The sequence below is a fragment of the Dromiciops gliroides genome, chromosome 6 (assembly GCF_019393635.1).
Source record: "Dromiciops gliroides isolate mDroGli1 chromosome 6, mDroGli1.pri, whole genome shotgun sequence".
Classification (NCBI taxonomy): domain Eukaryota; kingdom Metazoa; phylum Chordata; class Mammalia; order Microbiotheria; family Microbiotheriidae; genus Dromiciops; species Dromiciops gliroides.
This window is the reverse complement of record NC_057866.1, coordinates 10,127,158-10,149,592: the sequence shown is the minus strand read 5'-3', so window position 1 is coordinate 10,149,592 and position 22,435 is coordinate 10,127,158. Positions and strand designations below refer to the sequence as shown.

At 58.9% G+C, this 22,435-nt stretch overlaps 4 protein-coding genes across 5 annotated transcripts; 2 read left to right on the top strand and 2 right to left on the bottom strand.

Annotated features, from left to right (window-relative positions):
- Positions 1-464: 464 nt before the first annotated feature.
- On the bottom strand, positions 465-8,514 carry CDCA5 (cell division cycle associated 5). 2 transcript variants are annotated; one of them, XM_043969890.1, is made up of 8 exons: positions 8,266-8,514; positions 8,077-8,159; positions 7,860-7,997; positions 7,731-7,778; positions 7,535-7,597; positions 6,998-7,057; positions 4,192-4,635; positions 465-1,790 (listed from the first exon to the last, which is right to left on the bottom strand). In XM_043969890.1, the coding sequence occupies exons 1-8, from the start codon at positions 8,441-8,443 to the stop codon at positions 1,710-1,712; spliced, it is 1,095 nt and encodes a 364-aa protein (XP_043825825.1). In that variant the 5' UTR covers positions 8,444-8,514; the 3' UTR covers positions 465-1,709. The 2 variants fall into 2 exon arrangements, with proteins under 2 accessions (XP_043825825.1, XP_043825826.1); XM_043969891.1 differs by having other exon boundaries at positions 7,860-7,922.
- ZFPL1 (zinc finger protein like 1) lies at positions 8,512-12,002 on the top strand. Its single transcript, XM_043969892.1, has 8 exons — positions 8,512-8,646; positions 8,887-9,007; positions 9,236-9,347; positions 10,377-10,570; positions 10,663-10,732; positions 10,810-10,953; positions 11,176-11,299; positions 11,493-12,002. The coding sequence occupies exons 2-8, from the start codon at positions 8,906-8,908 to the stop codon at positions 11,677-11,679; spliced, it is 933 nt and encodes a 310-aa protein (XP_043825827.1). The 5' UTR covers positions 8,512-8,646; positions 8,887-8,905; the 3' UTR covers positions 11,680-12,002.
- Positions 12,003-12,038: 36 nt separating this feature from the next.
- TMEM262 (transmembrane protein 262) lies at positions 12,039-12,828 on the bottom strand. The gene is made up of 3 exons (XM_043969893.1): positions 12,655-12,828; positions 12,464-12,563; positions 12,039-12,134 (listed from the first exon to the last, which is right to left on the bottom strand). The coding sequence occupies exons 1-3, from the start codon at positions 12,826-12,828 to the stop codon at positions 12,058-12,060; spliced, it is 351 nt and encodes a 116-aa protein (XP_043825828.1). The 3' UTR covers positions 12,039-12,057.
- On the top strand, positions 12,820-21,048 carry VPS51 (VPS51 subunit of GARP complex). The gene is made up of 12 exons (XM_043969887.1): positions 12,820-12,963; positions 14,628-14,778; positions 16,174-16,479; positions 16,672-16,801; positions 17,224-17,370; positions 17,481-17,700; positions 17,803-18,520; positions 18,849-19,064; positions 19,617-19,835; positions 20,038-20,159; positions 20,246-20,333; positions 20,620-21,048. The coding sequence occupies exons 2-12, from the start codon at positions 14,662-14,664 to the stop codon at positions 20,878-20,880; spliced, it is 2,544 nt and encodes an 847-aa protein (XP_043825822.1). The 5' UTR covers positions 12,820-12,963; positions 14,628-14,661; the 3' UTR covers positions 20,881-21,048.
- Positions 21,049-22,435: the final 1,387 nt, after the last annotated feature.

Below are 22,435 nucleotides of genomic sequence, written 5' to 3'. Positions count from 1 at the left end.
GTGCTTAATAAATGCTTGCCTCTCGGGCCCTGGCCTAGTACAGCAACTTCCTACCTAGGTGCAGGTCTGTCACTCCCCCACTCAATAGTGGCCACTGGTTCCCAATGACCTTCAGGACCAAAGAGGGGCTCATTGGGTAATGTCCCTGTCATACCCTCAGGGCAGCCAGACTGGCCTTGCTGCCCTTCCTCATCCTCCTCATCTCTGCTGCTGTTTTCATGCACTCGCCCCATTCTGTAGCTGCTAGCATCCCTGCTCTGCCCCCTCAACCCCAAAGAGAATGTAAGGTGCTTGAGGGCATAGTATTTCCTTTGGGCCTTTGTGGGCAGAGCCTGGCACATCACAGGCCAGAAAAACCAGTTGATCCATAGTAACTTTCTACTATTGAATCGCCCATAGGCCAGGCCCCTCCCCAATGAAACCAGACACACAATGGGGGTGGAAGTAAATGGTTTAATCAGCTTTTAAAACAAAACCTCCACCATCTCCCAACAATTACAACACGGAGCCCATTGGGGAAGAGGGAAGCCCTTCCTATTGATGGGGTCTCTAAATGATGCTTGTTGCCTCTGGCCCGGGCACTCATGGTCTGCATCTCCATGTGCTTGATGGTCCCCTCTATAAGCCAGTGATGCTTGACCTAGGTCCCAGGGACAGGAGAAAACGATGTGGTGAGCAGCTGAGCCACAGCTAAGGTGGCCTTGGTGCCTCTGGCCATCCTTGGCTTTGGCAGGCATCACAAAACTGCATGTGATTAAAATAAATTGAGAAACACTTAAAAGATAAAACATCAGTAACGTCGATTTGGATGTTTCTGGTTGAGTTTGACCCCACTGGCCTAGGCTGATGCTATAAGGTCACCAGGTGGAAGGGCAGGCAGTGCCGCCTGGTGGTCAGGTGGAGAAAGCAGTCACCCCCACCCTCCTCCCTCGGGCACCTGACAGAACAGGCCAGTGAGCTCAGCAGTCCCCCTTCTGCTCCTGGGACACTAGCTGTGGCCTGGAAGGAGCTCACCACCCAGTCCCAAGGCCCTCCCTCTCTTCAAACCTTCCCTTGGGAGGTTCATCCAAGAGGGGCAATTGACCTCAACCCAACCCATCTGTCCGGAGGGCTGGGCCTATGGAGACCAAGCCACGTCCCCACCAAAGGTGTGCCTGTTGACCTCAGCAGCCTGGTCCCCCGCGGGGAGTGGCTCAGCTGTGGGACCTGTTCCTACCTCCTAGGGACAACGGCAAGGCCTCCCCACCCCCAGGGAAACTGGTCGGGACCATAGGAAAGGTAGCTGAGGAGCGGGAGACACTGAGTGCAGCCGCAGGGATGAGCAGCAGGCCCCCCAGGGCTCGCTTCCCAGAGCCTCCCATCACTTTCATGTTTTCCAAATGCCACGTTTATTCTTCCTGGATAAGACCTGGGAAGGGGGTAATGAGGCTCCTCAGGACCCGGTCCACGTGGTGGCAGCTAAGCAAAACAAGAGGTTAGCATGGCAGTCCAACGATTGCCCCCCCCCGCCCCCCGCCAGGCCCCCCACTGACAAAGAAAGTCCAGGGGCAGCCAGAAGGCGAGAGCCAGCAGCAGAAGGCGCGTGTCCCCACGGGGCGACGAAGGCAGTCAACGACAGCAGTCTGGGTTCCTAGGAGCGGGGGAAGAGGGGAGGGATGCTATGTACAGGGAGGGCGCAGTCCAGTCCAGAGATCCCCTCTTCATCTACCTCACTCCACCAGGAGATCAAACTTCTCGGCAGCCTCAAACTGGGCATTCATGGCCGCAGCCCACTCATCGAGCTCCGATTTCTGCAGAGACAAGGGGAGGGGGGTGAGGGGGATAGCCACCCATCCTGGGCCGGACTTATGTCCCCCCAAGCCGGAGCGGCTTCAGAGGGTGAAGGATGAGAAGGGGGGTGTCAGTAATTCTCAAGAAGAGCAGAGACCATCCGTGGGCCCCCCAGAGAGCTTGGCACGAGGGGGTCGGTCACTGAGATGCAGTGGACTGTCACTGGCTTGCCAGGAGGAGGAGTGGGAAGAACCTCACCCAAAAGTGGAGGTTAAAGGGCAAAGGCGCCATAAACCTGAGCCCAGGGCTGGGGAACCTGGTGGGAGCGCTTGGGGAAGGGTCACGGGCAAGAGAGGAAATGAAGGAGGGCCAGGCCTCCGTGTGTAAGACCTGCTCTCTTGGGTCTGATTCCAACTGGCAGAAGCAGAAGGCATGGCTCCCCCCAAGAGCGTTCCTAGTGGCTGGAGGCTCCTCCTTCCCAAGTCTGAGATGAGAGAAGCCTGGGTGTGAGCCAGGACAGCCAGACCCCCCTCATAGGAGGAGAGAGCCTGAGCAGAAAGCCCCTCCAAGGTCCCTTACACACAGGGACACCGAGGCCGATGCAGACAAGAGGCAGGGTGAGATCTGAACCCAGGTCCTCCGACGCCATGCCCACGGGCTGTGCCAGCTTTCCCAGGAAAGGATGACAGGTTCACCAAAGGCAGTCCAAGAAGCATGGGGGAGTCTTCCAAGGAAAAAGCTGGATGTGACACAACCCCACGAAGGAAGACATGGGAGACTAAGCTCATGGACCGGCCGAGATGGAAAAGGGACCCGGAGCAGGTCCCAGAGATCTGCCCAAGCGAGGGGGCAGCGTCCTGGAGCCTGGAAAGAGAGATCTCAAGATGAGCTGATGCAGGCTGGAGGGGAAGAGGAAGTCCAAGAAAGAAGGGATGGAACCATGGCTCAGGGTGGGTGGTCCAATGATAAAAGAGGGAAGGAAGGCTGGACTCTGAGGAAAAAGACCTTCAGAAGGGTTTATGGGAGTGGAAACTGATGCCCAAGGAAATGGGAAAGGGACCATCCCACTGCCCTGGGAGACTGAGATCTGAGGCCTAGAAGCAGGGGACTGTGGGTACAGAACAGCACACAGGTCAGACCTGTTACAAGGGAGGGGTCAATAGGGAGGAACAGTAGGAAGGGAGTCTAGTGTTTTGTTTTGTGAGGCAATTGGGGTTAAGTGACTTGCCCAGGGTCACACAGCTAGTAAGTGTTAAGTGTCTGAAGCTGGATTTGAACTCAGGTACTCCTGACTCCAGGGCCGGTGCTCTATCCACTGCGCCACCTAGCTGCCCCGAGTCTAGTGTTTTTAAAAGGTATGAATAAAAGAAAAAGAAAAAGAAAATAAAGAGCATGGGAGAGTGTCCCAGAAGAGAGACAGGTGGATGCCTTTAGACTCCCGACAGTACCCAGACAGGCTTGACTCTGCTTCCTGGCAAAATCCCAGAGATCTTATTAAAGAGACGGCTCGTGGGTTTGGAAAGGGAAGCAGTGCCTGTGAAGAGCCAGCGTGGGTTTGTTAAGGGGTCACACCAGACTAACCTCTTTGCCCTCGACAGGATGATGGATTGGGAATAGAACACCGAGACGGTAGCAAAACATCTGACGGCTCTCACGCTTGCTCGTCCAGAGCTGTGAGGACGGCATGACGGCAGGTGGGAGGGCTCAGATCTGGCTCAATGACCAGTCCCCAAGAGTTGCCAGTCGCCAGACACCCTCAAGACAGTGGGTCAGTGTCCAAGAACCTTCCTTGGCCTTTTCTCGGTCAATGTTTTTAGCAGCATTTGGATGAAGGCAGAGACAGCAGGTGGAGCAGATGGGAAGATGGGATTGTGAGAGCAAGCGCTAACATGAGGGGTATCAGAAGTGGCATCTGAAGACACGGAAAACCTCCATTGGGGGTCACTGAGATCTGGGGGCTGGGGAATCACAAGTTCTGCGTCAGTCAGTGAGGCGATGTGGCCGCCAAAGGCTCATGGGAATCCTAGCCGTGTGTATCCAGAATGAGGGAGAAGATGCCTCTCAAGGCCAGGAGATCACACTTAAAGGACACTGGCCTCCAGGAGGGGGCCCGGGAAGGCAAGAGGACTACAGATGCCAGCCACCATGAGCACCGATGAAAAAGACAGCCAAGGTTTGGCCTCCAGCAGAGAAGACAGAGGAGGGGCAGACGTGCCAGCCACCTCCACATGTGTCATATGGACAAAGACGGGACGTGGCTCTGGAGGGAAGGAGCCGCAGCAGAATTGGCTTGATGGAAAGAGAATCTAGGGGGTGATCAGAGCTGCCCTGTGACAATGCCTGATGACCGCTGGTGGGGGAGGGGAAGGAGGGGGGTGGGGGTAGGGAAGGAGGGGGGTGGGGGTAGGGAGGAGTGCTCACCAAGATCTCGGGCACCTTCCTCTTGCGGCGCTTCTCCTTGGTCATGGTGATGCCAGGGAGGGTGGAATCTGGCCCCCAGGGCTCCGCTATGGGGGCGACCGCTTGGCTTTTCAACTCCTTCTTCCCCACGGGGGAGACGTTCTCCAGCTCCTCTCCCAAGAGCAGCCTTTCAAAGCCAAAGAAGGAGCGGCGGCGATAGTTCGGCGTTGAGGTGGAGCCAGAGCCGAGATCGTCAAGCCGGCTGTAAGAACGCCGAACCTTCTTGGACATCTCCAGATCCCTGGCATCCATGAGGCTGGGTCTGGTGCCGGCACTGGGGCTCAGAGGGCCTAGCACTGTGGTGGTCATTTCCAGAGCTGGGCCTGGGCTGAAGAGAGAGCCATCTTCACGGGGGAGGGCACTTTCCTGTAGAGGGGGAGCGTTCTCCTTCTCCAGCAGTGTAATCTGTAGGGGGACACCAGAGACAAAGATGAAAGAAAAGGAAAAGGTGGGGGAGGGAGCGACGGACACCAGCCCTCCCTCTCCCTTCCTCGGCTCCAGGCATGATGCCAGCCACTAGGCCTCCGTCTGGCACTCAGTCCACTTTGTTACTCATCCCCATCTTCATCCTAACCCTCACATGGGGTTGTTCCCTCGTTCACCACAGCCCTGGCTTTCATGATCAACCGTGAATAGATGACGTACCACCAAACAACCACCCAGGGCTCCTCCCCTATTCCCCAATGTCTGCTGGCTGTGCTGCTGGTCCTAAAAGCCTGACACGTGACACACAGGATGCAGAATGTAAACAGAAAGCCATTTCAGAGGAGAGACACTCGCAGTGGGAAACTGGGAAAAGCCTGGTGCAGGGGGGACAAAGCCAAGAGGCAGAAGTGAGGAGAGCCAGGGCAAGGGCACGGTGTCCAGAACGGGGTTAGATCCGAGGATGAGGAGCAAAGTCAAGTGTCAAAGTCTGCAAAGGTAAAAAGGGTCAGGAATGCCGAGCTGAGGAGTAACACGAGGCTGCTGGAGCTCACTGAGCAAGGGGCCTCCGTCTACCTCCACAAGGGGATAGGAGGACAGGGCAGAGGTGACGCCAGCCTGGTGGAGCGCCAAGCCTACGGTGTTTCCCTGGTTCTACCAGGCTGCTAGCAAGCCTTCCCATCCCCCCTGTTGTCCACCAGATCACACACACACTTTCCTTTTACTACCTGCCTATGGCTTTCTACCATTTCCCTCCAGGTGGCCCACACTCCGGCCCAACTGGATAGGGGCCTCACCACTTCCTGTTATCAGCTGGCTGACTTCTTGTGTGGACCACCTGTCCATCATTGGGAAGTCCTGCCTTCCCTTCAAGGCCGGGATCAGATGCCGCCTTCTTAGCTCATCCTCCGAGTGAAAACACACCAGATTTCTCATGGTGTGGAAATTTATTTTGATTTGGGGACCCTACCTTTGGTCTGAGATTAAAAAGCCTTAGGCCCTCAGGGTTTCTTCTGTATGGGAGGTGCTGGTGCCACCCCCCCCCCCCGCTTCAGCTGAGCCAAAAAGCCCCGTGGGCTGTACAAGACCACCAGCCAGGTCAGACAGCTGGGGGGAGGGAGCCCCAGCTCCCTCCACCCTGAGCAAATCTATCCAAGAGATCCCGGGCTCGTCCAGGCCGGGCTCTGGCGTAGCCTGTGCCAAGGTCCCAGGCACGCAGCAGGGGCATGGGCCCCTGGAGCCCTGGGTGTGGCACCCATGGGAGGCTCGAGTGTGCCCCCCCACCAGCTGCAGCCCTGGCTGGTGAATTAGCTTGGTGTGTATGGGGGAGCAAAAAGATGTGAGTGAAGAGAAGAAAGATATATATAGACCTGGGAGCTAGACAGCAGGACTAGGAAAAAGGGGAACTGACAAGATTAGAACAGAGAAGGGAGGTGAAGAGATTAAGAGAGCAGAAAGGCTGGAGCACTAAGAGACGGGGAAGGAGAAAAAGCTAAGAGCAAGGAGAGAAGGAAGGCCAGTGGACAAGATTAAGAGGGGGACTGACAAGATTAGAAGAACAGAGGAGAGGCTGGAGAGGAACGGAAAGGGGCTACAAGGAGGGAACCGCTGGAAGGAGGCCAGAAGATGAAGAAGAAAGTTAGAAGTAGCTGAGCAGGGAACATACCCTAAGGCAAGAGGTGGCCCTTGTATTAAAAAAAGTTCCAGGCTCAGCAGGTGGAAAGAGAGGCACTGCAATGCAGTCAGGTTGCACATTTTATCTCCCTGTATTCTTAATTTTAAATAGTATTTCATAAACAAACTCTGCTTTGATTATTTAGTTAAGAGGGTTCTTAATCTTTTGCTTATCAATTTGGGAGTAGCGTAGTGGAACTTTTAAATGGTCCGTATTAAGTTAATAGCAGTCAGAAAGCCAGTTAGTCAAAAGTCCCCAGTTTAGTTCTCCAGTCAGATTAGTCCCCCCAAATTAGGCCTACTCAGTCAAAAATATTTCTCCATTTGAATAATGACCATGGCAGGACTTATGGCCCAATTATAATTTTTCTAAACTTATGATTTTGCATATATTATAATTTTTCATATAGCACACAATTATCTAATTTTTCCAGATTAGATTAGATATAATAATGAATTTTTTTTACAATGGCAACCAGCCAAAGCTCTCCCTCCCACCTAACTCCTTTGCAAGTGGACCACAGACCACTCCTTTGCCCTTCGGCTGGAAGCCCTTTGGGAAAGAAGTTCGGTGACATAAAACACTCACCCTGGGCTTTCTGAGATCTGCCACTTTTCCTAGACCTAGATCTTCCCTTAAACCCCAGGCTTCTTCCTCCCCAAGCCTTACCTTTGTATACGGGGACACCTTCTTTTTGGCTTCGGACTTTCGGCCCTGAGAGGAGGGGGTCTATAATGGAGAGATGAGAAAGGTTGAGGTGGAAGGCTGGGAGCTGGCCAAGGCCGCACAGGTGGGGGTGGGAGAGTCAGGGTTCACCTCTGGGGGCTGGGGCACCACCTCCTTTACGGAGCCGGCTTTGTGGGCTGCAGGAAGAGCAGCCTGCAAAACACAGAGAAAAGGTAAGGCGGAAGCTCACTGAGACCAAGAGCTCTTCTGGGCCTTTAACCAAGATTGTGGACTCAAGCGTAACAAAACGCTTTCCAAACAGGGGTAGGTGCTGTTATCATCCCTGCTTTACAGATGAGAAAACTGAGGTAGACAAAGGTGAAATGACTTGCCCAGGGTCACGTAACTAGCAAACATCTGAGGCTAGACTTGAACTCAGAGCTATACTGAAATTCAGCAGCCCAATAGTATGGTTGAGGTTTGGCAAGTGGGGAAGAGTACAGAGCTGAGCCTTGGAGGGAGGCCCAGGGCCCGGATCACCTCATTGGTCCTGGCCACCAGCTTCTTCCCTGTAAGGGGCTTTCTGGCTCCAGGGGGCGCTGCCTGAGGAAGAGAAAGAGGGGAGGGTCTGGATGAGCAGAAGTGGGGGGAGGGTGGGGGGAAGGAAGGAGGGAGGGGGGAGAGGCAGGGGGAGGAAGGGAGAGAGGAGAGATGGAGGGACGAGGAGGAGGCTCACCTCGGGGGTCTGCGGACCGGCGCGTTTCTGGACCGCGGGGCTGGAGACCTGGACAACAGAAAAGCGAGGAATGGACTCCGCTGGCAAGGACAGGGGGCTTGGGGGTCTGGGGTCCGGGCGCGGGCTCACCTCAGTGGTCGGGGGTACGATCTTCCTCAGGGCGATGGTCTTCCGAGGGGCCGGGGTAGAAGGCTGGACGGCAGAAGGGGTCAGGGGCTGGTCAGTAAGGGTGGAAGGCGCGGCAGGTGGGGGAAGGCGGGACTGGATCTGAAATAAACATTGAGGGGTGGGGCTCGGCTCTTCCCGGGGGCGGGTCAATAAGGCTGGGGGCGGGGAGGGGGCTCACCTGGGGAGGGCCTTCGGGCGCCGAGCCGGATTTCCGCTGGGACCTCCGCAGTCCGGGAGCAGGAGGAGGCGGGGACGCGGGGTCTGCAGAGAGGATGCGGTGGGGGGTGAGACCGAGCCTGGGGTCCAGGTGCCCCCTCCTGCCTCCCCCCCCCCGCCCGCTCGGTCCCTCCTCCCCGCCCACGCTCACCGGAGGGCCTCGCCTCGCTGCCGCCCCGCTCCCCCGCGGCCCCGGAGCGGCTGCGGCTCCGGCTCCGTCTCGCCGACATCTCGAGCTGCTCGCGCGCCGAAACAAAACCACTGTCGGCCGCGGAAGGCGCGGGACGTTCGAATACCCCGCCAAGTCGGAAGTGACGCCGAAAGAGCATTCTGGGAGAAGGGGGCGAGGCCGCTGGGTTCGGCTCCGCCTTCACTCAGTGCGCACGCGCATAGCCCCGGATGCGGGGGAGGGCGTGGAGGAAGCGGGGGCGCGCGATCGTGGTGGCGTCATCAGTTTGCGCCGCACCCGGAAGAGACGTGGCAGCGAAAAGAGTAACAGGAACCGCAGGAGGGGGTGAAGCGACGGCTCCCGGTGAGCGCCGCCGCCGCCGCCCGGCCCGGTCCAGCCCGACTTTCCGGGCCCATGCGCGGGGGCCGTTTCGGGGCGAGCCGCCCCGGGGCCTGGGGTCTGTCTTGGTCGCGCCGGAGTGGGGAGGAGCGGGGTTTCCGAGGGGGCGGGGCTCGGGGCGGGGCCTCGCTGGGGCGGGGCTCTTACCTGACCAGGGGGCGGGAGCACCACTCTCTGGTGACCCTCCCCCTTCCCCCTGCCCAGGGCAGCCCCCCGGGAGACCATGGGGCTCTGCAAGTGCCCCAAGAGGAAGGTGACCAACCTGTTCTGCTTCGAGCACCGGGTCAACGTGTGCGAGCACTGCCTGGTGGCCAACCACGCCAAGGTGGGGCTTGGGATGAGCTTGGGGCGGGGCTGAGGGGCAGGGGCTTCTGGATGAGCTGGGGAGGCTTCAGGGGCTGGGCTCAGGGTGAGTTGGGGGGCTTCGGGAGTGGGCCCGGGATGAATTGGGGAGGGCTCCGGGGCAGGGGCTTCTGGAGGCCTGGAATGAGCCCCACCCTGTAGGAGGAGTGACCCCCTTTCCTGCTCTGACTCCTGGTGGGTTCTTCCTCAGTGCATTGTCCAGTCCTACCTGCAGTGGCTCCAGGACAGTGACTACAACCCCAACTGCCGGCTCTGCAACACCCTCCTGTCCACACGGGAGACCACGCGCCTTGTCTGCTATGGTGAGCCCAGCCAGGCTGCAGTGAGGCCAGAACTGATCTCAAGGGGGTCACAGGAAAGGGACAGGAGCAATGCATGGGGGTCAGGATAAGTCAGGGAGCGCAGCCCCCAAGAGCTGGAGTTTCTGAGCATGAAACTAAACTTTGAGAATTGGTTTCATGTCAGGCCATAGCAGAGAGCTGTGCAGGAAGCTCCCCGACTGACTCCTGCCTCCGATAGACCTAGGCTAGAGACCCTGGACAAGTCGTGTGGCTCCTCTCTTCTCTGGGCAGCCTACTCAAACCAAGCTGCAGAGAAGGGGTCCACCAGTACTGCTAGAGGGAACGTCCTTAGCCACAGGGCCTGTCCGGCCGCCTGTGCCTTGTCACACGACACTCGAGACTCTGAAAAGCTCTTAAGTTTCCAAAGGCATTTTACACGTTCGTTCCCATTGGGTCTCACGGCTCTGCAGGGTTGGTGGAGGGGATATCCTGTATCCTCATTCCCATTTTGGAAATGAGGAAGCAGGGGTACGATGACTTGCCTGGCATGGTGTAGCCTGTTGGTGACAGAGCCTGAATTTGACCCTGGAGTCTTTCTGACTCCAAATCTCACATCCGTCAGGCCATGCCGCCCCTCCAAAGTGCAGAAAATGCTGTGTGAGATGCTCAGGAGGGGCTTTGCTGGTTGGGGATTAGGGAAAGCTTCACGGAGGAGTTTAAAAGTTATGTAGGTGTCAAGATGGACATTAATCGATGTGTTTTCTCAGATCACTCCTTAGCTATTTAGATCCCCCCCCCCCCAAGACTTTAAGGGAATCAGAAAGTTCTTTCTCTTTGGTTCTTCACGTATGGGTTCCCTGGGCTGGGGAGTCTAAATTTGCCCACCTTAGAGGGAAGCATTGGGCATGGTCTGGAAAGGGATTGTTCTCAAGTCTCCTGTAGGCTTGGGAAAGATGGAAAGCTAAGTGGGAAGTGCGTGAGAAGTGGGTAGGATGAGGGGGTGATGGTGTGAACATCTTTTTCCTCTCCTGCCCTGTCTCTACCTGGAAGATCTGTTCCATTGGTCTTGCCTTAATGAACGCGCTGCCCAGCTGCCTCGGAATACAGCCCCTGCTGGCTACCAGTGCCCCAGCTGTAGTGGCCCCGTCTTTCCCCCGGCCAACCTCGCGGGCCCTGTGGCCACTGCCCTGCGGGAGAAGCTGGCAACCGTCAACTGGGCCCGAGCCGGGCTGGGCCTCCCACTGGTGAGAGACTTGGGGCAGGAGGGCTCCCGGAGGGCATGGGAGGGGCCACAAAGGGCAGAGGGGTTCTGAAGGGTCTTGCGTCCTTTCCCCAGATAGATGAAGCGATCCCAGCCTCTGAGACCCTCGAGATTTCTGGCTTCTCTGATTGGTCCAACTTCAATAGTGAGTGTCCTCTCTCGTCCCACTCTCCACCCCAAGGTGCGCTTTATTCCCTTCTCATGGCTTTCTTCTGCCTTCAGCAAGCAGCCCCTCAGGGCTAGAAGAGCAAACCGCACCCTCGGTCGCTCCAGCCTTCTACAGCACACCCTCTCGGCCCCCGCCTTCCCCTGGCCGGACTGAGCAGCACGCTGTCATCCACATGGGTAGCCCTGAGCCCCTGACAGGTGAGGCCTAGGGACAGGATCTAGGGGAGGGAGAATGTGGGGGCCGAGGTGTACCTCCCTTCTGTCCTGACAGTCATTGGGATGGAGCTGAGGTAAGAGGAAGACCCTGCCTCCTGCCCACTGGCTTGGCATTTCCTTCTGGTGCCAGGAAGGGAGGAGATGGGAGGAGGAACCACAGGGGCTCCACTCTCTCACGCTCCCCTCTCTGCCTCATCTCAACAGCCTCTGCCCCTCGGAAAGTATATGATACCCGGGAGGGTGGCCGGGGCCCCGGCCCCCATGGTGACTGCGATGATGACAAGTACCGGCGGAGGCCTGCCCTTGGCTGGTTGGCCCAGCTGCTTAGGTATGTAGGGGAGGAGGGCTGGATGGGAGCCAGGACCAGGAAGGAAGGGAGGCGGCGTAGCACGAGGGGCAAGCATCGGGAGGATGGGTACAGACAAGGGAGGCTGCAGGGGGAGCGATTGAGACTGGCAGGCGGTATGTGGGGGGGTGGGCAGCCATGATGAGGTGAGCCTGACTCGGTTTCTCTCCCTCAGGAGCCGAGCGGGGTCCCGAAAACGACCGTTGTCCCTGCTGCAGAGGGCAGGGCTCTTGTTCCTGCTGGGAGCGCTGGGTTTCCTGGCCCTCTTGGTCCTCATGTCTCGCCTGGGCCGGGCGGCGGCCGACAGTGACCCCAACCTAGACCCTCTCATGAACCCTCACATCCGGGTGGGCCCAGCCTGAGCCTCTCTGCTTCCTTACCTCTGATGGGAATCCCCTGTGGCTGGGAGGAGAGTTGTGGCCAGTGTGGGGCTGGGGGTGCTGGTTCCCTGTCCCACTCCTCCCACTCCATTCTCTTGAGACGCTAATGCCCCATTAATGTGAGGGGGCGAGGGACCCATGGCTGCTGCCGCTGAGGGCTCGCTTGGGACCGAGGTCTGTCCCCTGACCTGCTTTTCCTTGGGAGCGTCCCCAGAGCACCAGCCCGAGCTCACCTTTCCCCCTCCACACTCCCTCTCCCTCAGGAAAAGCTGTGGTGTTGAAAATAAACAACAGACTTTATTAAAGCCTAGTAGAGGCCTTTCCTTCCCCCGGGCTCGAGCCTCGCCCCTCGCCAGCCTCTCAGTGCCTCTCTTCCCGGTAGTTGAGGGTGAGGAATTCCAAGGTCAGGCGGTTGATAAACATGGCCGTGTTGAGCACTGGGGTGAGAGAGGGGCTGGAAATGGCCCTGAGCCTCTTGGAGCTCAGGAATTGTTTTCTCCACTGTTTGGCTCACCTTGATCCTGTCCCCTCCCAGCACAGGTGTTCCTTCCTCCCCTTTCCCTCCTCCCCAACAGGTGCTCCCTCCCTTTTTCCGTCTTCTCCTCCCCCCTAGGTGCCCCCTCTTCCTCTTTCCCTCCCTCCCTTCCTCCCCCCCCAGGTGCCCCTTCTTCCTCTTTCCCTCCCTCCCTTCCTCCCCCCCAGGTGCCCCCTCTTCCTCTTTCCCTCCCTCTCTTCCTCCCCCCCCTTTCAGACTCCCCATGTTTACTCAGGATGGTCAGGGCAAAACATCTCAGAATCTTGTCCTCGATCAGCTCTGCGAAGAGTGACCCCAGGGAGGCCCACCAGATGCTCATCACCTGTGAAAACTGGAGCCCCCAGAAGCCATGGAGAGGGAGGGCCCCGGTTCTGTGCCTGCCCTGGTCGCTGTGCCCCCGCCTGCCCGCCTCCCTCGCTCACCAGGAGGATGGTGGTGCTATGGAAGCTCATGAAATTGAAGTTCCGGGTGATGCAGAAGTGGTGCACGTCATTGGCGAAGATGCTCACGTGCAGGACTAAGAGCAGCAGCGCCGCCAGCGTCAGCACGACGCCTGGAGGGAAGAAGAGGACCGTGATCCTGTCTCGCCAGCGCATAGTGGCAGAGTCAGACCGGATGATCTGCCTCCCTCGCGTCCAGCAGTTCTAGAACACAGCGTGGGGGGAGGAGGGACAGTGGGCACCGGAATGGTCACGGGGCTCTAGAACCAAGAGGCAATCGGGAGGAATGAGGTACAAGGAACCTCAGGGACGGGAGCTCCCTGACCCACTGCCTCTGGTCCCTGTCCCAGGCCCTGCCTGGATAGCGCACCTGAGGGAGAAGTGTCTGGTGGGCCGTGCACACACAGCTTCTATTCAGGGTCCCCGTTTCCCACTTTGGTTCAACAAACATAATTGGTGTCCTGTCGGCCCTGAGCTGGGGGTGGGGAGCACCAATGACCATGTGTGCCAGAACAGCAGTGCCACGGGGTAGACAGGGTGATGAGGGAGCAAGACAGCACCGTGAAGGGCAGGAGGCCTCCAGACAGGAGCAGATCACGAGGGGCCTTCAAAGAAAGGAGTCCGTGTGGTGGGCAAGTGGGCCAGTGTGGCCTGGACTTGTATTCTGGGAAGGGGCCTGGTATGAAAGAGGTTTGGAGGGCCCCAAGTGACAGGTTTAAATGCGACTCCATTGGCACTGGGAAGCCACTGAGGTTTGGGGCTTTTCCACATTGAGTCAGATTTCAGAGGGACAGTGAGGTGGAGCAGTAGATAGAGCACTGGCCCTGGAGTTGAGAGGATCTGAATTCAAATCTCACCTCAGACACTTATTAGCTGTGTGACCCTGGGCAAATCACTTTACCCCAATTGTCTGAAACATCCAGGGCCATCTCCAGTTGTCCTGATCTATATCTTGCTACTGGACTCATGACTGAAGGAGTGAGTGAGTCTGGAGACCTTGCACAGCCCTGCCTCACTTAAATCCAGTTCACTGCAAATCAGGACATCACCTCCCGATGTCATGGTCCTCTAGTAGAATAAAAGGCAAACAACAACAGATTTCAGAGTGGAGGGCATCCCAGGCCATCTCCCCTCAGCCTGTGTGTTGCCTCTGCTTGGGAGAAGCCCGTCTCCTGGGGACAGCACTAAGCGTTAGCCACTGCATTGGGGTTGGAGCAGCCTAGCGGGAAGATGACTGGGAAAGTCGTGTAGGGATGGTGCTCAGAAAGCAGAGCCACCCACCCGACTAAGCCCAAGTCCTGCCTCTCTGCTGTTTCCCCACCTCGGCCCAGTTCTTAATACGGTCCCCACACACAGAATGGAGATTCCATGAGCCAACCAACAGCATGTCCATCCCATGTCACTCCCCTAATGCTGCCCCAGCGTGCACCGCACACCCTGCTCATTGCCTCCTGGGACATTCGCCATGTTTGGGTGCTCTCCTCCCCTCCTCCAAGGAGCAGGCATCAGCCAGCCCGTGCCAAAGTCCCCCAGTTCTTAGACTCATGGCAGAATTTCAGACTTGGAAAAGACCTTAGTGACTATCTAGTCTGAATGAGTCAGAATCGAATCAATGACACCTCTCCAAGGGGCCAGGGACATCACTCCCAAGGCTGTGTCTGCCCATTGCACTTGTCTGCCTTCCAGCCCAAGGGTGCAGCCTAGAAGGGTCAACCGTCCTTTTTTTTTTTTTTTTGTAAGGTAATTGGGGTTAAATGACTTGCCTAGGGTCACACAGCTAGTAAGTGTTAAGTGTCTGAGGCTGAATTTGAACTGGGTCTTCCTGACTCCAGGGCCAGTGCTCTATCCACTGCGCCACCTAGCTGCCCCCAAATCTCCTTCTTGAAGAAGGCCTTTGAGTACCTGAAGCCAATCATCTTGACCTGAGCTGCCTCTCCCCATCTTCTCTTTTCTAGGCTAAGGGTCACCAGCTGACAAATACCCTGGGTCATGGTCTCCAGGCCTATCACCATCCTGTCCTGGACCCTTCAGCTCATCAGCATCCTTACAGGCCAGACTGGGGACAGGATGTTGGTCCGCTGCTCCTCATCTTCCATAGGCTCCCAGGTGCCTTGGGTGTGTGTGGACTTTGTCCACCGGGGCAGCCCCCCAGCAAAGTGTATGTCTGATGTCGGCAGGAGGCAGCACCTGAGGAGAAGTTAGGAGAAGCAGGGGTCAGAGTGAGCCAGGAGCGTGTTTGATGGAGAAGGTCATCATGGGAGATGCTTTATGTCTTTGGCAGCTTTGTTGAGCCCACGGAGATTTCTCAGAAACAAATGAGTGAGGACACTTCTGAAGTGCCCCTGTGCCATGCACTGGGGCACACACAGATGGGCTAGATGGGCCCTACATTCAAGGGGTATTTCCTCTGATAAGGAAGAGCAGCCTTGGGGCCACCAGGGGTGGCCAAGGCAGGAGCTCAGGATGGAGACTGCAGGGAAGTTCTCTCTGGAGACAAGGGCAGGCTAATTTGGCAGTCTTTGCCTCTGGCCCAGAAGCCAGAGGGAGCCAGCCTGTCCTCATGGGCTCTGAAGACAAGCCCCCCGGCTCCCCAATCTTGGTATCTTAGAGCCCATGGCACATTCACGCTGGGAGACCGTCATGCTACACAGAAGCAACCGGGAGAGCCAGGTCAGGGATTCAAACGTTGGTCTGAAGTGCTTCAGGGTGAAACATGGGATCAGGGCTAACTGGTTTTTAGTTTGCCATTCAAGGTCATGCTGGCCCAGCCTTGCATTAATCACTGGCTTCATCCAGCTTTGTAATCATCCTGCAAATGGTGGGCATTCGCTAATGCAGATTCCCACCCAGAAATACCCCCTGAGCCAAGGGCCAGCAAGGCTCTCCATCAGCCTCCCCTCCTCTCCCACTGACCTCAAACTCCTCTAGACTTCCTGGACATTAGTGGGGGAGAGGGGCTGGGGGGAGCGGGGAGGGCTGGAAGGTGGAGTGTGGCAGGTGCCCCATCCTCCGTCTGGCCTGCTCAGCCTCAGGGTGGAGTTCCACAGCTGAGTTCATTATTTCACAATGACCTATGAGTTGGGAAACCTCCTGCTATGCTAGCTGAACTGGTCACCCAAGTGCCCAGGCCAGGGATGTGTGCCAGTTCAGGCCTACTTCCGTGCCACCGTCCGTGTTTGACACAGAGGAGACTGGACAGAAGCTCTGTCACTGCCCACAGTTGGACCTACTGTGTGCCAGACACTTTGGGGGAGGCATTGTTACTACCTCCATTTGACAGCTGAGGAAACTGAGGCACATAAGACTAAGTGGTTTGTTTGCCCAGGCCACACAGTAGTGGGTGTGAGGCTGGATTTTAACTCGTAGCTTTGACTCCCTGCTCTGTTCCACCCACTGGAGGGCTGCTGGGCTGGGGTGGTGCCTTGCTAGCCTTACTTTACACCTGCGCAGGTGCGGCCGCCAGGGGCGCCGGAACCATGCTTGCGTTCACGCATTTTCCAGGGGAGGCCTTTTCCAGACGGATCGCGCACTGCCGGGGGACGCGTTTCCGGCCGGACCGCCTCCCCACAGCTGGAAGTGAGCAGCTGCACTCCGGGAGGGCTGCCGGACAACCGGGGCAGCATGGAGGGGGCGGCGTCCCCGGAGGAGCCCGAGGCCCCCGAGCGGCGGCGGAAGGCGCACGGGATGCTGAAGCTGTACTACGGCCTCCCCGAGGCCGAGGGCGCGGCCCCAGGGGCGACTCCCGACCCGCGGGACCCCACGGACCTCAACGGCGCGCACTTCGACCCGGAAGTGTTCCTGGACAAGGTGGGGCCGTGGCGACACCCCCCCCAGCGCCCCCCCCCGCAGTGTCCCCCAGGGCGCCGCCCCCGCAGTGTCCCCCCCCTCCCCCCGCCCCGTTCCTTTAGGTCTCCCCTCCCTGCGGGCGCTGCTCTTCCTGTGCCCCCCATGGGCCTCTTGGGCTCCCCCGCACCCCTTTGAGCCGTCCCTGCCCCCCAGCTCAGGAAGGAGTGTCCCCTGGCCCAGCTGATGGACAGCGAGACGGACATGGTCCGGCAGATCCGCGCCCTGGACAGTGACATGCAGACGCTGGTCTACGAGAACTACAACAAGTTCATCTGTGCCACTGGTGAGGGGGGCTGCTGGCCCCGCCCCCGCCCGCCAGGCCCCGCCCCCGCCCGCCAGGCCCCGCCCCGCCCGCCAGGCCCCGCCCCGCCCGCCAGGCCCCGCCCCCGGGGAAGCTTCCTCTCCCTGCAGTGACCCCGCCCCCTGCCTTTGACTTCTCAGGGCTTCCCGGCCACTGACTGACCACTAGGACCCCAGGCCCAGGCGCAGGCAGGACCAGTGTCCTGAGGCTCTTCACAGGCTCAGAAAGGGGTCGGTAGGGTCCGGGTGACCTTACTGGGCAGAGGTCAGGCTCTCCGGGACAGACCAGAGGGCCCTTCCTCCAGGCTGCCCCCCCTCCATTGGCCTCAGCCAGACACCCCCCCACCTCCCCCACCCCGCCTGGGGGGGTCACCGGACACTGAGGGCAGGCCGGGGCCTCCGCAGACACCATCCGCAAGATGAAGAACGATTTCCGGAAGATGGAGGATGAGATGGACCGCCTGGCCACCACCATGGCGGTCATCACCGACTTCAGCGCCCGCATCAGCGCCACGCTCCAGGACCGCCACGAGCGCATCACCAAACTGGCAGGTGTGGCAGCGCCTGGGCCTCGCCGTGGGAGGTGGGGCCGGGCCTGGGCTGTGCTGGGGGGGCCACTGGGGGGACCTGTCTCCAGGCGCCCCCCCATCCCTCCCCTCCAGGTGTCCACGCTCTGCTGAGGAAGCTCCAGTTCCTTTTTGAGTTGCCTTCACGCCTCACCAAGTGTGTGGAGCTGGGGGCCTACGGGCAGGCCGTGCGGTACCAGGGCCGGGCCCGGGCAGTACTGCAGCAGTACCAACACCTGCCCTCCTTCCGAGCCATCCAGGACGACTGCCAGCTCATCACCGCCCGCCTGGCCCAGCAGCTGCGCCACAAGTTCAGGTACCAACGTCCACCCTGGCACGGCCTCCCATCTACCATCCTCCTCTGCTTGTGGTGCACCATGGGGCCCTGCCGGGGCTCACCTCTCTCTCCCTCCCACAGGGATGGGGGCGCAGGGGCCCCGGAGCTGGCCGAGTGTGTGGAGCTGCTTCTGGCCCTGGGTGAGCCTGCCGAGGAGCTGTGTGAAGAGTTCCTGGCCCATGCCCGGGGGCGCCTGGAAGGCGAGCTGGGCAGCCTGGAGGCCGAGCTGGGCCCTTCACCCCCAGCCCCCGATGTGCTGGAGTTCACTGACCGCGGTGGCAGCGGCTTTGTGAGTGGGCTCTGCCAAGTGCTGGCATCCTACCAGGAGCTCTTCTCTGCCCAGGGGCCGGCAGGCGTGGAGAAGCTAGTGGCCTTCACCCGAGAGCTGGGCAACCGCTACTTTGCTCTCGTGGAGAAGCGGCTGGCGCAAGAACAGGGCAGTGGGGACAATTCCCTCCTGGTACGGGCCCTGGATCGGTTCCACCGGCGCCTGCGGGCCCCGGGCACCATGCTGCCCGCGGCGGGGCTGACCGAGGCAGCCACTGAGATTGTGGAGCGGGCAGCCCGGGAGCGGCTGGGCCAACACCTGCAGGGCCTGTGTGCCGCCTTCTCGGACTGCCTGACGGATGTACGTCAGGCCCTGGCTGCCCCACGACTGGCGGGCAAGGAGGGCCCGGGCCTGGGGGAGCTGCTGGCCTCCGTGTCCAGCGCCATCCTGGGCCACATCAAGGCTTCCCTGGCCGCCGTGCACCTCTTCACTGCCAAGGATGTGTCCTTCTCCAACAAGTCTTACTTCAGGGTGAGGGCAGCACCAGCCGCCCAGGAAGCCATTTCAGAACATGGGTGGGGGCAGGGGGGGGGGGCTCAGAGTCCTCAGCAGGGCTGTGTAGGCCAGAGAGCCCACAGGGAGGGGTCCAAGGTGCCTGTGTCTGGGCAGACCACTGCTCCCCAGCGTCGCCAGCTCTCCACATCGGGCACGGACGATGCTTCTGGAGAAAGGAAGGATCAGAGAGCGTGTCCCTGGGCCCTTCTCTCCTGCCCAGCCCTCACCCGCTCCCCCTCGGCCCCACCTCACCCCTGGTGACCCTGGGTGACCCAGTTGACCATCTCCCGGCCTCTCCTTTCAGGGCGAGTTCTGCAGCCAGGGTGTTCGAGAGGGCCTCATCGTGGGCTTCATTCGCTCCATGTGCCAGACTGCCCGAGGCTTCTGCGACAGCCCTGGTGAGAAGGGAGGGGCCACCCCCCCAGCCCTGCTCCTGCTGCTCTCCCGGCTCTGCCTGGACTATGAGACCTCCGCCATCTCCTACATCCTCACCCTCACTGATGAGCAGTTCCTTGGGCAGGTGACGACCCCAACACCTCTTCAGCTCCGATGTGCTAAGTAGCCACTGTCACGACCCCCTCAGGAAGGACACGGGTCGGGGGTTGTCAGCCCCATCATTTACTTGAGCAACCCAAGCCTGAGGAGGAGGCACTTAGCAATAGGAAGGGTCAGAGCCAGAATTTGAATCTGGATCCCCCAGAGGGGCGGGCTCTGTCTTTGGTCTTTTGTTTAGCACTTGGATCCAGGAAGCCTCTGTGAGATGTCTCCCCTTCCCAGGGTGGGCCTGAGGTCAGCATCATAGTGTGTAGAGCTAGAAGGGGCCTCTGAGGTCATCTGGTCCAGCCCCCTTGTTTGAGAGAAGAGGGCACTGAGGCCTAGCTTAGGTAATTCTCCCCTGGTCACCTGGATTGTGGTAACCAGCGGCTGAGTCAGAATTTGAACCCACACCATGGCTCCAAGCCTCATGCTTTTGCCATGCCCGTGGCCCAGCAAGCCCCTGCCCTCTGCCCCCTCACTGTGTGCCGCTGCCCCTGGGGTATTCTGACAGGCCCTTCTCTCATCCCTTTTCCAGGACCATTCCCCCGTGACCCCCGTGAGCACCCTGTGTGCAGAGGCAAGGGAGACAGCGCGCAGGCTGCTGACCCACTATGTGAAGGTCCAGGGGCTGGTGGTGTCCCAGATGCTCCGCAAGAGTGTAGAGACCCGTGACTGGCTCACAACACTGGAGCCACGCAACGTGCGGGCCGTCATGAAGCGTGTGGTGGAGGACACAACTGCCATTGATGTACAGGTACTGGGGGCCCCCATGCCGATGAAGCGAGACCCCGGGAAGGGCCGCACTGGGATCCACAGAAGGGGGGCCCGGGCCGGCACCACACGCCCGTGGCTCACACACCTTGCCTTCAGTAGCAGCCTTGTCCCTGCCTGGGGCAGCCCCCACTTTAAAGGAGGGGCCTGGGCTGGGGGGCTCACACACCTGCCCGTCCTGACAGGTGGGGCTTCTGTATGAAGAAGGCGTGCGCAAGGCTCAGAGCAGTGATTCCAGCAAGAGGACCTTCTCAGTGTACAGCAGCTCGAGGCAGCAGGGCCGCTATGCGCCCAGCTACACACCCAGGTTGGGGGGGGGGCGCCAGGAGCAGGGGGGGGGTTAAAGGGGGGGGGCCAGGAGCCCCGGGCTGACTTCTCCTGCCCCCCTCCCAGTGCCCCAATGGACACCAATCTCCTGAGCAACATCCAGAAGCTCTTCTCTGAGCGCATTGATGTCTTCAGCCCCGTGGAGTTCAACAAGGTCTGAGGAGAAGCCCCACCCTGCCCTTTCCACTCCCCCCTGCAGTGTCTCCCCTCCTTCCTGCCCCCAGGGACCTCTGGGGCCAGCCCAGTCTGTCCTTCCCCAGTGTCCATACTGACCCCTGTGTATCATCTCTGCCCCCCACGGGAGTCCACACTGGTCTTGTCTATACCCTCCCCTCCCCTCCCAGGTGTCTGCATCATGCCACCTCCCTGTCCCTGCCCCTTCCCCCCCTGCAGGGTGTCCACACTGACCTTGCCCATGTTGGCCCCGGCCCCTCTCACAGGTGTCTGTCCTCACGGGGATCATCAAGATCAGCCTGAAGACCCTGCTGGAGTGCGTGCGGCTGCGCACCTTTGGCCGCTACGGCCTCCAGCAGGTGCAGGTGGACTGCCACTTTCTGCAGCTTTACCTGTGGCGCTTCGTGGCTGACGAGGAGCTTGTGCACCTGCTGCTGGATGAGGTGGTGGCCTCCGCCGCTCTGCGCTGCCTCGACCCTGTGCCCATGGAGCCCAGCGTGGTGGAGGTCATCTGTGAGCGGGGCTAGCTGGCCTTCCCTGATTCACTCAGCCTGGCCCGGCCCTGGCCGGCCACCTCCCCTGGCCAGGCCCCGGGTGTCTGTTCTCCCTCCGGTGATGCGGCCATTCACTCTTCTTCTCTCAGAGTCTGCCCACCTTCCTCCCTTCTCCCCATCAATAAAAAAATGTATTGTCCAGTCTGTGCCCCAATTTCCTTCTTTGAGGCAGCAGGGGAGGAGCAGAGGGTATGGACCCTGACTCCAGGGCCTAAGCCTGGCCACTCTGTGGGGCTAAGGGCCTTATGGGCTGACCTGGGGTTGGAGCTTCCTCGGTCTTTGCGGGACCCCCTCCATCTTCCATCCTCTGGTCTGTGACTCCACAGCAGGATGCCCCCCTGCTTTCCTCCATTCCCCAATGCCCTCTAGGAGCATGTGATGCTTTTATGTTGGGAAACCTCCCAAGAAAAGCACTGGAGGCTGAGCCCAGCCCGGCCTCCTCCAGATCCAGCTGCCCCAAGCAGCGGGCAGGGCATTAGGCTAAACACTGGCAATAGAAAAGGCAAAAACAACCCTAGGCTCACAGTCTGAAGGGCGAGACTGGATCAGGCCCCTTGGGGGAGTTCATCTGGAAATTATCTCCGGCTGGTCTGGCACTCCTGGGCCCCACTACAAGCTTGCTGCTGTCTGATGAGGCCGTGTTGCCCTTGGCCACCATCTCGCTCCACTTGGAAAGGAGATCAAGTGGCTTCTGGGCTGTTTGTGCTTCCTCATTGTGGTCATTGCTTTGCACTGGCTCAGCTTGGCCAGGGAAATGATGAGCCACATCAATGTCTTTTCCTCTATATTTTCTTTTTTTTTTTTTGGGGGGGGGGAGGGTAATGAGGGTTAAGTGACTTGCCCAGGGTCACACAGTAGTAAGTGTCAAGTGTCTGAGGCTGGATTTGAACTCAGGTCCTCCTGAATCCAGGGCCAGTGCTCTGTCCAGTGCGCCACCTAGCTGCCCCTACTCGGTCTGTTTTCAATGTTTTCCCCATTACTGTCACTGAAGAGGTCAGGCTACCATGATCATAATGCTACACTGCACCTTTCTAAGGTTTCATGGTCCTTCTGTCTTCCGTTTTGACCTTTGCTTTCTCCAGTCAGTGATTCGGCCCCATGAGAAAGCTAATTCAGGGAAGACCTATCAATCTGCTCCATTAATCCATGTTTGAGCTTGAGTGTGTGTGTGTGTCTGTGTGTATGTCCAGTGACTTTTTACTGTGCCAAGTCCTGGTAATAAGACAAGAGTGGGGGGCAGCTAGGTTGCGCAGTGGATAAAGCACCAGCTCTGGATTCAGGAGGACCTGAGTTCAAATCTGGCCTCAGACACTTGACACTTACTAGCTGTGTGACCCTGGGCAAGTCACTTAACCCCTATTGCCCTGCAAAAAAACCAAAAAACCAAAAACATCCATTTTGGGCAGCCAGGTGACACAGTGGATAGAGCACCGGCCCTGGATTCAGGAGGACCTCAGTTCACATCCTGCCTCAGACACTTAACAATAACTAGCTGTGTGACCTTGGGCAAACCACTTAACCCCAATTG